Below are 11984 nucleotides of genomic sequence, written 5' to 3' on the forward strand. Positions count from 1 at the left end.
GAAGGCGTGTTCTTATAGTACTTGCAGTATCTGAAACTTCGTCTATTTCATCTTACACAAAGACCATGCGATTAATTTTATTCTGTACGACGTGCAATATAGCCTTGAACAACGAACGCTTCGATCCTAGGATTATGCAAGTTGCCGTTGGAAATTTCTTTTCATTAGTGAACAACAGCTTGTATCCCAAAAACTTCACTTTTCGTGATTGACTGTGCCTGTCATACCTTGGATCTGCATGGTGTAACACACAGCATATTACTCGAAACCTGGGTCTGTATTCGACCCTCGAGGCAAGCACACATAGGGACTGAAATATCGTTAGAGCTATATTGTCGGAAGCTCCTCATTTTTGATAACCAAGCAGACTCCTCCCGTCTCGCTAATCAAACATCTACATTTTATTTTTGTTGGCACCAATATATCCGCTAAAGAGCTTCAATAGCTCCATCGCCCATTTGACTCAATCATGAACCGATTCGATGTCTCTCAAGCACCTCCTGAATACCGCGAAGTGGAATGGATCTCCAACATCTTCGTTGCAGGAATGGGCATAGGCTGGATCATCAATTACGTCGGCATGGTCTATCAATCTTTCCACGACAGAACATACTCAATGGCAATTTTCCCTCTCTGTTGTAACATCGCCTGGGAGATAGTATACGGCTTAATCTACCCTTCTAACGATCTCATTGAGAAAGGTGCATGCGTCACAGGCCTGGCCATCAATTTCGCCATAATATATGCCGCGGTGCGGTTCGCACCTAACGAATGGACTCACTCCCCCTTGCTGATGCGCAATATGCCCTTGATCTTCTTCGTCGGGATTCTAGTATGCATTACTGGCCATCTTGCGTTGGCTGCTGAGATCGGGTATCCACTTGCCATCTCATGGGGTGCAGCATTATGCCAAATGATGCTGAGCATCGGGGGCCTTTGTCAGTTACTCTGTCGGAATAGTTCGCGCGGCGCATCGTATACTCTTTGGTGAGTCTAGTCTAGGATATGGCTCCAGCCATGAACGGTAGCTAACTACCTAATTTATCGCTAGGCTCTCTCGCTTCATAGGTTCAGCATGCGTTGTTGTTTTCGGTTGGCTTCGATACTTTTACTGGTACGAGGCGTTCTCTTGGCTTAATAGCCCACTGGTATGGTGGTGTTTGGCGGTTTTCTTTGCCGTTGACGGTTCTTATGGAGTATGTTTGTACTATATTAAGCGCGAGGAGTCGGTGCAGAAGATGAAGCAGAAACACATCTAGTGTTATGTACCTTGCGGGATCTTATGTCCATATTTGGAGCAGTTTATTGCAATGTCTTACATTTATAATCTCATTGTCATAACGTTGGACTCCAACCATATACGTCCTCACCATTCATGCTTTCCCACCTTCGGTAAGCTCATCTAGCAGCGTTTATCCACATAGATTAGGAATTTCCACATCAAGCAAGAACTTTGAGAAATGCCTGCACAGGTCTTATGATTCTGCAAGGTATACTTAGTTTCTGACAGGAGTTTGTACTATCGACCCCAACGACATTGTTAACCTTCTGCAGGACCTGGTTACACTGACCACCGAGAACTTGAAAGAAATAAGAACTGCTGAATGCTTCCACGTGCTCTATGCATATTCCATCTTATTTGTACCCTGTTAAATATACGTTGACGCCTATTCTTCAATACAACGGATCCTCTTGCAGCCCCTCTGCGGGCCGAACCCTTGTAGTATAAGTTACATCTCACGAGCAATCAAAACTTGTATGGAGTACATTGCACTACGTCCAGGTACTAAAGGGTAGACCAGTGTCACCAACAAAAAGGATACCCTTGTGTGCATTTCACAGAAGACCCTGTCGTGACACCATATCACCAATGTGTAACTCCCGTAGCCCCATTAGATATAGGCAGTCCATACTAAAGACGACAAGACATATCAAGGTTACCTCTAGTGATATCCTCGAACCTCGCAGAACAAATTTATTTCAGCTATGACAGAGTCCAACTTCCGCGTCATTATCGTGGGTTCCTCAATCGCCGGTCTAACACTAGCTCATTGTCTCCAACGAGCAAATATCAACCATGTCGTTCTTGAACAGCGAGACGAAATTGCTCCTCAGATCGGTGCCTCAATAGGCATTCTGCCAAATGGCGCGCGGATCCTTGATCAATTGGGTCTATACAGACATGTTGAGGAACTGGTCGAGCCCCTGGAGGTAGCTCATATCATTTACCCGGATGGATTCAGTTTCAGTAGTAGATATCCCAAGATTCTTGCTGGAAGGTCTGTATCGTATTTCTCGTTTCTGAGCCTGAATGCTGATAAGGCTCATTGTGTAATGAAGGTTCGGATATCCAATTGCTTTTCTCGAACGGCAGAAGTTCCTTGAGATACTGTATCGTACGTATCCGGATAAATCTAACATTCTTCTGAACAAGAAAGTTGTCGATGTGCGCTTTCTTGATCAAGAAGCTTGTGTTGTTACGAACGATGGCTCTACATATACAGGCAACCTTGTGGTCGGGGCCGATGGAGTGCATAGTCGTATCCGTGCAGAGATGTGGCGTCGAGCAGACAAGAATCATCCTGGGTTGATTACGCATCGTGAGAAAACAGGTTTGTGTTCGAAACCTCCCTATCTTCTCATAGCTAAGACCAATAGCTGAGAATAATTTCTTGCTAGGTATGAAGACAGAATACGCATGTATATTCGGGATATCATCACCTATCGACGGCTTAAAAGCTGGCGAGCAGGTCAACGCGTTCTATGACGGACTGACAATCATCACAATTCACGGGAAAGGCGGTCGTATCTTCTGGTTTATGATCAAGAAGATGGAGAAGAAATTCACATATCCGGATAGACCACGCTTCCCTCCTGAGGACGTTGAACGCGTTATTGCTACCATAGGTCAATATCGCATATGGGGAAACATCTACGTCAAGGATCTCTGGGACCGAAAGGAAGTCGTGTCAATGACTCCGTTGGAGGAGAATGTTTTCGAGACCTGGTACTTCGATCGTATGGTATTACTCGGTGATAGCGTTCATAAGGTCTGTGTAATATATTCATTCTATACTTGCATTGTTGCTAAGTTTAATGAAACAGATGACTCCAAATTTCGGCCAAGGTGCAAACTGCGCAATAGAAGACGCTGCATTACTTGCATCACTGCTAGAGAGCGTCATTCATAACAATGACCATGGGGCTAGTACTCCAAGAAAGTCATCAGATCTGGAGGATATTGATTCGTTGCTTCGATTATACCAGCAGCGACGATACAGTCGAGTAAAGTCTATCTACCGACAATCCAGGATGGTTACACGACTGCATGCACGGGATGGCCTTTTCAATATCATAGTAGGCCGGTATTACGCTCCCTACGCGGCCGACTTACCAGCGGATATAGCATCGAGAGCCATCGCGGACGCGGAAATGCTTCGTTACCTTCCAGTATGCCAACGCTCGGGGCCGGGATGGGCTGAATATTGCAGTGGGCAGCGCACGAATATCCGGTCTTGGTGGGCCATATTGATCATCATCGCGCTTATCATACTTTGGTCGCGAGGGCTGATCTTCCCTATCATCGTTTGATCGGTTTCAGTCATGGATAGGGAATGGCGGTTGATCCATTTCCCAAGTTAATGTTCAATTGGAGCTGCGTTTGTCAATGTTGTACTTTCTGCTATGCATTTTTCAAAGAGTCCAAGGGCTACTAGAAATATAAATCCAAGAAGACATGGCAATACCGCCTGAGTCTCATTGCTATCGAGATACCCGTCTACATTTCTCAGCAGACAGGAATATAAGTGCTCTAAGTAAATAGTCTTCCACTTTTCGTTGAATGCCATTTGTCGCCACGAACGCCAGCCATGATATTCGAAACCCAATCAAAATGTGCACTGAAAAACGATAGAAACGTAGGTTCTTTCGGTGAGTTGGTATCAAAGGGGAAAAGTCGTCGGTGAGGACACGGTGATCGTTTAGACCAAAAGGACTGCGTTCACGGTACCGCTACGTAATGTTAGTTACTGAAAGGAAAGGAAAGCCATGGAATGGCCAAAACTTACTCCATATCGGGGTTGTTGGAAATCTGGGCCAGCTTTCCCCAAACGACCTTTCCACCTGCCGTCACGAGTCCCAGTTCGGAGACGTTGACCTCGATGATGGTACCCTTCGTCAAGACTCCGAGCTGGGTGTACATAGGGCTCTGCGGGTTCTTCTTGACGGAGATGATCGGCAGCTGAACCGTAACTCCCAGTTCCGGGTCTATCGTTTGTCATGCGTCAGCACAGGCTACTCGACTGATGGACTCTGGCGGGAAAACACTTACGGGTCACATTGGCCTTCTTGTATCGCAGACCCATAGGTCGGATGAAGCGCTCGTACTTGACGGGGCGACGAGTGAAGTCGTTACCAACGAAAGTCGGCTTCGTGATCATACGCTTCCAGGACTTCTTGTGCGTCTTCTTTCCGGTAGTGACGACCTTGAACATCTCCTCCTCACTGATACCCTTGACCTTAGGCAGGGGCACCGCAAACTTGGCAGCCTTCTCATTTCGCTTCTCCTTAATCGCACTCGACAAAGCCTTGGCATTGGTAGCCTGAGAACGGTCGAGCAGGTAGTTGGGCAGTGGCGTAGACGAAGGTTCCTCCGGAGCAGACGATTTGACGTTCTTCTCCTCCTGCGCACGGATGCGCTTCTTCATCTGGATCTTCTCTGCATGGCGCTTCTGCTGGTAGAGCTTAGCTCTCAATCCGCGGAGATTCTGGGCATCCTGAGATTGCTTGTGGGATTCACGGGCGATGCGCTTTCGGGTGCGTTCCTCGTGGTCGAGGCTTTTTGTTTAGTCAGACTTCGATTGCCATCTCTACATAATAACGCAAACCCTAGAATCATGAAAATATGGAACGTACCGCTTCCCGTGCTGCTTCTGCCAGCGTTCGATATACCTGTACCAATATCAGTCCTTTGCCCCATGTTTCAGGCGGAGAATATTGGGTTGACGAACTCGTTCTGAGGCTGTAATTTTCACGAAGAGATTCATTAGCACTACTATCCAGACTCATATAACAAGGCATTAAGACTTACCATGCTGAACGAAATGTACCGTCAGCTGGAATGGGTTGATGATCTCTCTCTGCTGAGATGGCGTTGATGATTAGAAAAATCGTCTTTGCGGGCGAAATCTTGGCATCGATAAAGTCACGTGGTTCAGATCTACTGTGCCGCATTGGCGACTGCTATGAGTTTCTTCGACGGCTGGACAGTGCTGCACTATTCAATTCGAACAAGCTTCTCTTAAAAGCTACTGTCAGCCACTAATTGAGATTTCAAGCACTCATATTTTACGATATACAGTTGATAGCTGTCAAAATCCCCAGCGCTGATAGACACCACGTGATCTCTTCGGCCGGCGGGGCGGCCACTCGCGCAGTCCGGTCGATTTTCTCGACATCCGGAAATCCAGACAAGCAGATCGATCGAGAGCATTGAAGTTGATTCTACGGCTGGGGAGCATCGCCGCTTCTACCACTTCCTCCGCCTCTTTCAATCTGGTCTCGACAGGGAGGAATTCACATCGTCATGTTCTCCAGAACCGCTCTTCGGAGCGCATTCGAAGTGCGATGGACGCCCAGCGTTCTCCCATCCTTAAGTTTTGCTCCGATTCTACCACAACGAGCAGGCCTCCATCAAGCTGCGTCTTCGACGGTCTCATCTGAGATCCATCCACACAAGTCTCCAGTGAACCCCTCGAGCCCATTGAGCGCCACGCCGCGAGCGCAGACCTCTCAACCAGAGCATCTACCGGAGCACCGAGTACCATCCGAGAGCGGCGCGCGTTTTGTCCCAGTGACACGCAACCACATCCCTCCAGAGAAGCTGCCCATTCAGCCGACGTTCACTGCTCCTCTCAAAATGACCAAGTCCCTCGTCAGCACTCTCCCCCATCTCACTACGCAATCCCCACACTACATCGTCGCACACCTCCATGCGCGACCTTACCTCCTCACGGCTGGTGACCACCTCCGTCTGCCCTTCCACATGCCGAAAGTCAAGCCTGGTGACATTCTGCGTTTCAACCGTGCTTCTGTTATTGGTTCCCGAGATTTCACGCTCAAGGGAGCCCCCTATATCGATGAGCGCATGTTCGAATGTCGGGTGCGGGTGCTAGGTGTTGATGCGGAGCCGATGCGAATCAAGGAGAAGACGAAGAGACGACAGAGACACACTCAGCACATCCGGAGCAAGCACAAGTATACTCTCATGCGTGTGATGGATGTGAAGGTCAAGAGCGTGGAGGAGCTGCTGGAGGAAGGCGCCGAAGTGGTTGAGGAAGGTGATCTCGCTTCTGCAACCATGGAGTCTAAGGCATAAATTGAAAACGAAAAGAGAACTATCGGTCAAAATTACCATCAGTGCATGGAGAAACGATCTGCTTCGACTTCTGTCTACTTTCCCATTTATTCGCGTCATGTCGGAAGACTCGGGGGTCTACCATCCAGGCATGGGCTTGTGTACTGTACAAATAGATATCGTCCTTATCAGGGTGTATTTTAAACTATTATGATCCATCCACCGCAATCATATCCATATGCAGACATTATCCATCGTGCCTTTCGAGAATAATTTTTCTCGTCTTTAAAGATCTGTAACCTATATGTCGAGCAAATGAGTACACGACTATACGAGATCGGTTGATAAGTGGAAAGTTAGATATTCCTATATACAGAGCGTAGCATAACATCGTCAAAACATAGCAGATGCATCTACACCTATACATGCATAATATATGCAATACCAGAGACATATTTACTATTTACTCTACCCACTCAGAATATCCTCAGCAATCTTCTCTGCAAGTCCGTAGATCAATGACTGGGGATGTCCCGGAGGCAAGAACGGAAAACTACTCGCATCAACAACGCGCAAGTTCTGCACGCCATAAACACGAGCAGAGCTATCTAGCACTGCATTCGTGTCGTTCTTCGAACCCATTTTGCACGTGCACGATGCGTGGTAGACGGTCGTCATGCTTTGGCCGATGATGTCCTTGATCTGCGCATCGGTGGTGTAGTTCGAGCCAGGGAAGGCCTCTTCAGGATCAGCAATGCCGAGCTTGGCCAGCTCATCCCAGACTTGGCGCTGGCGCTTGAAGGACTGGACTGCGAGGTCGAGGTCTGCGGGATGAGAGAGCCATTTCGGGTCGATTATTGGGGGTGTGTTCATATCAGGACCGGCGAGTGTGACTGTTCCACGAGATAAAGGTGCAACAAGGGCAGTATTGACGGTGGCGTAGTTATGGCCGTCGTGAGGGTCAGCTGTTTGTTTATTGAGGTTGTATCCATTATACGCAGCTACCGGGAGCCATTCGATCTCTGGCCAGTCTGCAGGAAAGGTCGAGAGAGCTTTGATAGAGCCGTTGGACATGTATGAGCGGTAGGGCTGGGGAAGTTTCTCCCATCCGTAGTAACCCGGCCCAAAGATGGACAGCGGCCCAGTCGCATTATTGAGGTAGAGCTGGACACTTTGTGCAGCCAGGGTTTTATTGTTGATGCTCGCAGATGCCGTGTTCACACCAACACGGTGGGCAATTCCAAAGATTGGATGATCTTGCATATTCTGGCCAACGCCCGGGAGGTCACTGATACAGGAGATACCGAATTCAGAAAGATTGTTGCAGGGTCCAATACCAGAAACCATCAGCAATTGAGGAGACTGGAAAGCTCCTGCTGAAACGATGACTTCCTTGCGCGCACTGAGCGTGAAGTTCACAGACGGAGTACCGAAAGTACCGGCAGTCATGACATGCACACCTGTGGCCGTTTTGTTAGAGTCGAATAAGATCTTTTGCGCCATGGTATTCTTATACACATTGATGTTGGCTCCGGCATTGAGCGCTTCTTGTAAGAAGCTGGACTCTGAAGTTGACCGGTGTGCATTCTCTGGCTTGATAGTCAGCGTTGCATAGGCGGACCCGAGTAGCTTCCCACTGTTGAAGCCATCGATTTGCTTCATGCCGACGTTGATGAATGCCTTTCGTGCCCATGTGCCAAACGGATCCACAAAGTTACTAAATGAAACCTCGAGTGGACCACCAGACGAGCTGAAGGCATCCGGATCTTGAGTGTTTGAGGAATTATAATACAGGGCCTTGTTTGGACCCGTGTAATGGCAGGATTTCTTATAATATGGAAGCAGGTTATCGAAGGTGTAGCTCTGGTCGTCCACCTCATCCGCCCATCTCTGCAAGCTATCCACCGTAGCACGCTGATAGAGCATATAGTTTCTGGCGGATGAACCACCCAGTGTCTTTCCGCGCGCATAATGAACAACTCTATTTGCAGAGTACTTCTGCGGTACAGTGTTGAATCCCCAGTCAATGAGCGGTTGGAAATTGTTAGGATCCGATCCAGTAAAATAAGTTGCCGAGCCCGGGATAACAGTCAAATTGCTATTATCAAGCTCATAGAAACCGCCTGCCTCGACAACAGCGACACTGGCTGAGCCATTCATGGCCAACCGCGAGGCTATGGTCAACCCAGCATTACCTCCTCCAACGACGACATAGTCAAAGGTTGCGTTCGTGCCGGGGAGCCCAAAGGAGCTGCCCAGAAGGGGTCCTAGTTGGCCATAGTCGAGTAGATTGAGGTTCAACTGCGCTGATACCACCGTCGCCGCAGACAGTAGACATAATTGTGAGATTCCCCTCATAGTGTTCGCTGCACCGCGTCTAGGACCCAGACCACGGCTTCGACGAAATCACCACAATGCTTGGGCGTTTCGAAATTGTTCCCACGCAAGAGTCACCGCGGGGAAGACGCCAGGGATCACAAGCTTGAAAAAACATCGTGCCCAGACGTGGGGAGCTGCAACCTGGAATATATAAAAGAGACTTTGGAATGGACCTCGAGCTGCGGAGAGATCTGCTATGCCAAATTCCACTTCCGGCTCAAGAGAGCACCGCCCCTCGCGGGAGATATTGTGCCGACGACGCGACGAACCATATCAATCAACCAGTCAACTTTCCTCTCATAGGAAGTTTATCTGAACTCCTTCCAGCCCGGTAAAAAGTTCCTTAGAACTGAACACAACAAGGGCGGGTGCGGTACTTGCAGTCTGTGCAGCATATCCACATGGTCGAAGGTTTAGCCTATGTATGTACCATCCTTGAACCACGCGGTCTGGCGGAAAGATCCGACGGGGACCGTGTCACAGGCATGGATTTAATATCCCGTCAAAGATCTAATCAATTGGCCCCAAGTGGGCGGTTCACTCTCGATAGGGGTCCAGGAACACTCTGGAACGATTCCATTTTGTCGCCGATCGATCCGCACTCCCTAGATGGGTAAGTACTAAGGAAAGATTGCTTGCCTTAGAGAGTTTCCCTACAGACCTCTTGGCAAGAATATCAATGACGAGGTTCTTTTTTCCACCTCGTCATTGATATTGTTGCCAAGATCAGCCAGCCCCAATTACTCCATCTGCATGGGTATGTCTATCGATGGCGCCGCGCCGAGTTTCAGTCCGAGGCTGAGAACAAGTTCAGTATCACATATCCAATCAGGGAGGAATGGGACGGAAACCCCCATGTCGAAGCTCCAAGGAAAAGCAAAACACTGGGCCAGTGGCAGACTTGGATCGTTGGAACTAGAAAGATTTATCAGAAACGGTGGGTCGATCGGGATGATGCCGATCCTCGATCTTTCGGTGGAGAAAAGAAACCCAGCCATCGGCGCTTCCGAACGACCAGGGGTGGGAAAGGGCAGAAGAATATAGAAAATAAAGATTTATGCGGGAACTCCTATACGTACTTAGAAAGGTGGGCAATATGAGTATGTGGTAAGCGGGTTAAGGCTTCAGCATTACGTATTCAATCAGAAATCCAGCAATAGTTCATAACTAGTAAGTACTATGTAGATGTTATCTACAAGCGAGCAAGTTATTCACATCTGGCCGTATTCAGCAAATTCGTTATCTCTATAGTGTGGCAGGTACTTTCTTATTTGTTGTCAGGGCAAGCTGATCATATCCAAAGACATACTCCGTACTACATAGTTATTATTATGGTTATACTACGGCGATCGTCCAGGTAGGTCGAGGTGGGTTTTGAGAGGCCTAGGGACCCCTGGAACTATTATTATTTCTGAAACTTCTATCTTTACAAAATTTGGATTCGTGTACACCCAGCGATTCACTGAAACTATACAAAACCATGTCCTATAATTCCTGCGCCAAAACCCCATCCAGTGTACCAGCTCCCTAGTCCCAAGCTATGTTGCCATGCAGATAGCCGATAAAGTCCGTACTGTACATCATTTCACGTATATACATCGTTATTATTGTAAGTAGTTATTCATATAGAACTCGTTGTTTGATGGATCTCCCTTTCCAGTCGGATTCCTGAGGGGACAGGCTCGACCGGTCGTCCAGTGCCATCCTGTCCCACACTAACCTTTGATTTCATACGGCCCTTGGGCCCCGAGTAGATACCGCTGTGCTCGTCCAGGGAGTCATCGTCTCCAAGTCCAATAAATCCGGCGGAACTAGTAGTTTGGGTCGATCCCAGGTTAGATAGGTGGATGTTAGTTGACCGTATCCGAGATTGAGAGCCAGTAGAACTTTCTGTCGCGGTAGTTTTGGAGGTTTCATAGATTCGTCGCACCAGAGGTCTTAACGTTGGAAGACAAGTACAGACGATTCCAACGGACTGTTCGATAGAGGACCACATTGCTGTATTAATTGTGGTGTAAGTAGGATCTTTTGGATTGGATTTATTGAATGCAATGATGCGTAGGATAGAGACGACACAGACACTGTTGGTTTTTGTTAACGATCATCATGGAATTGAAGCCAGAAAAATAGATCCACTTACAATCCACCGAGAAGAAAGATACCACTAATGACGAACTTTTGCCTCCAGCTCGCTCTGATCTGCCATGTCATTGAAAGGGGCAGGCAGAGGACCAAAAAGTCCAGCAGCATATTGGTGAACCCATTCCAACGGAAGAAGTTGACTTCGTCTATACATTTGCCAGGCTGATGTTTGTTCCAGAAATATGATACCGGCTGGCAGCCCGCAATACAGACGATCATGCAGGCTATGAAATAGCTGACAATAATCCCCCCTGATACCCAGAGAGCGTAGCAGAATCCCCTGATAATCCCAAAAATTCGATAATATAGAAGCAACAGAGAGGCTTTCGTAGTGACCGCATTGGTGAAATAGGTGACTTGAACTGCAAGAAAGCTCTGCATAGCTACATCAGTTACGTGGAAAAGCGGCTATTTCACGTCACTCATGAAAGAGATGCTTTACCTTCTGGAATGACTGAACTTTGTCGGCGGCAAGGAATGCGGCATGGCGACCATAACCATAATGCAACACCTGAACCCATCGTATCGCTGCCATCGCCCAGTTGACAGCCTGCCAACGGTGTCAGGGATTGATATTGAGGCCTGTCTACTTGAAGGGTCACCATACCAGGGAGGCTAAAATCGTCCAGTCGTCCCACCAGAGTCCAGCGCTCGCAACGTAACGTGCAGTGAACCGCAAAACCACCGCAAACGTGGCCGGCACCACTGTGGTAATTGTTCCGACCCAGATGCGCCAACTGATATCGACATCTTGCTGCAGACCATTTGCAGACATGCTCGGGCAGACTGCTACTGCCTCATCGTTGTCGCAAGGGGTGTCCTTTTTCTTTTTCAAGGAGCGGCATCGCGCGGGGGTACCTTTACATACATATACAACGAACCCTTTGGCTGGGCCATAACTCTACTTCGGCGGATGAGACCAGCCCTGTGATCCGGCTGGCCCATCCTCCATAATTCTATGTTTGTCCACCGGCTGAAGTTTCCTCTGGCGATCCTGGCCGGAAACGGCGATTATGGGTGGTCCTTGTCTGGAGACGCGGGATACCAATGCCTGACAGGCTGAGAGTAAGCTCTGCGATCCCTCGAGGAGTTCACGCCTTAAATGTGG

At 48.3% G+C, this 11984-nt stretch overlaps 6 protein-coding genes across 6 annotated transcripts; 3 read left to right on the top strand and 3 right to left on the bottom strand.

Annotated features, from left to right (window-relative positions):
• C8Q69DRAFT_12248 (AtmB protein) lies at positions 1-1524 on the top strand. Its single transcript, XM_028625223.1, has 2 exons — positions 1-987; positions 1052-1524. The coding sequence occupies exons 1-2, from the start codon at positions 470-472 to the stop codon at positions 1257-1259; spliced, it is 726 nt and encodes a 241-aa protein (XP_028488791.1). The 5' UTR covers positions 1-469; the 3' UTR covers positions 1260-1524.
• Position 1525: 1 nt separating this feature from the next.
• On the top strand, positions 1526-3615 carry C8Q69DRAFT_12249 (monooxygenase). Its single transcript, XM_028625224.1, has 4 exons — positions 1526-2279; positions 2341-2612; positions 2680-3050; positions 3106-3615. The coding sequence occupies exons 1-4, from the start codon at positions 1987-1989 to the stop codon at positions 3589-3591; spliced, it is 1422 nt and encodes a 473-aa protein (XP_028488792.1). The 5' UTR covers positions 1526-1986; the 3' UTR covers positions 3592-3615.
• Positions 3615-5232, bottom strand: C8Q69DRAFT_511775 (ribosome biogenesis protein Nsa2; the record flags this gene model as incomplete). The annotated part of the gene is made up of 5 exons (XM_028633277.1): positions 3615-4011; positions 4068-4266; positions 4331-4836; positions 4915-4950; positions 5090-5232. The coding sequence occupies 5 exons, from the start codon at positions 5230-5232 to the stop codon at positions 3981-3983; spliced, it is 915 nt and encodes a 304-aa protein (XP_028488793.1). The 3' UTR covers positions 3615-3980.
• Positions 5233-5483: 251 nt separating this feature from the next.
• Positions 5484-6601, top strand: C8Q69DRAFT_450003 (putative aconitate hydratase). The gene has a single exon (XM_028629410.1). The coding sequence runs from the start codon at positions 5585-5587 to the stop codon at positions 6374-6376; it is 792 nt and encodes a 263-aa protein (XP_028488794.1). The 5' UTR covers positions 5484-5584; the 3' UTR covers positions 6377-6601.
• Positions 6602-6626: 25 nt separating this feature from the next.
• On the bottom strand, positions 6627-8807 carry C8Q69DRAFT_12690 (putative GMC oxidoreductase). The gene has a single exon (XM_028625265.1). It carries the CDS (start codon positions 8711-8713, stop codon positions 6824-6826), a length of 1890 nt encoding a protein of 629 aa, XP_028488795.1. The 5' UTR covers positions 8714-8807; the 3' UTR covers positions 6627-6823.
• Positions 8808-10290: 1483 nt separating this feature from the next.
• C8Q69DRAFT_12747 (hypothetical protein) lies at positions 10291-11814 on the bottom strand. Its single transcript, XM_028625273.1, has 4 exons — positions 11484-11814; positions 11319-11426; positions 10875-11251; positions 10291-10815 (listed from the first exon to the last, which is right to left on the bottom strand). Exons 1-4 carry the CDS (start codon positions 11649-11651, stop codon positions 10356-10358), a joined length of 1113 nt encoding a protein of 370 aa, XP_028488796.1. The 5' UTR covers positions 11652-11814; the 3' UTR covers positions 10291-10355.
• Between the last annotated feature and the right edge of the window lie 170 nt (positions 11815-11984).

The sequence above is a fragment of the Paecilomyces variotii genome (assembly GCF_004022145.1).
Source record: "Paecilomyces variotii strain CBS 101075 chromosome Unknown C8Q69scaffold_1, whole genome shotgun sequence".
In the NCBI taxonomy this organism is placed as follows: domain Eukaryota; kingdom Fungi; phylum Ascomycota; class Eurotiomycetes; order Eurotiales; family Thermoascaceae; genus Paecilomyces; species Paecilomyces variotii.

Coding starts and splice junctions, on each gene's coding strand:
- C8Q69DRAFT_12248 (XM_028625223.1), top strand. CDS start 470: ATGAACCGATTCGATGTCTCTCAAGCACCTCCTGAATACCGCGAAGTG. Junction 988..1,051: donor GGCGCATCGTATACTCTTTG/GTGAGTCTAGTC, acceptor ATTTATCGCTAG/GCTCTCTCGCTTCATAGGTT.
- C8Q69DRAFT_12249 (XM_028625224.1), top strand. CDS start 1,987: ATGACAGAGTCCAACTTCCGCGTCATTATCGTGGGTTCCTCAATCGCC. Junction 2,613..2,679: donor TACGCATCGTGAGAAAACAG/GTTTGTGTTCGA, acceptor ATTTCTTGCTAG/GTATGAAGACAGAATACGCA. Junction 3,051..3,105: donor TCGGTGATAGCGTTCATAAG/GTCTGTGTAATA, acceptor TTAATGAAACAG/ATGACTCCAAATTTCGGCCA.
- C8Q69DRAFT_450003 (XM_028629410.1), top strand. CDS start 5,585: ATGTTCTCCAGAACCGCTCTTCGGAGCGCATTCGAAGTGCGATGGACG.
- C8Q69DRAFT_12690 (XM_028625265.1), bottom strand. CDS start 8,713: ATGAGGGGAATCTCACAATTATGTCTACTGTCTGCGGCGACGGTGGTA.
- C8Q69DRAFT_12747 (XM_028625273.1), bottom strand. CDS start 11,651: ATGTCTGCAAATGGTCTGCAGCAAGATGTCGATATCAGTTGGCGCATC. Junction 11,252..11,318: donor AAGTTCAGTCATTCCAGAAG/GTAAAGCATCTC, acceptor GTAGCTATGCAG/AGCTTTCTTGCAGTTCAAGT. Junction 10,816..10,874: donor ATCTTTCTTCTCGGTGGATT/GTAAGTGGATCT, acceptor AAAAACCAACAG/TGTCTGTGTCGTCTCTATCC.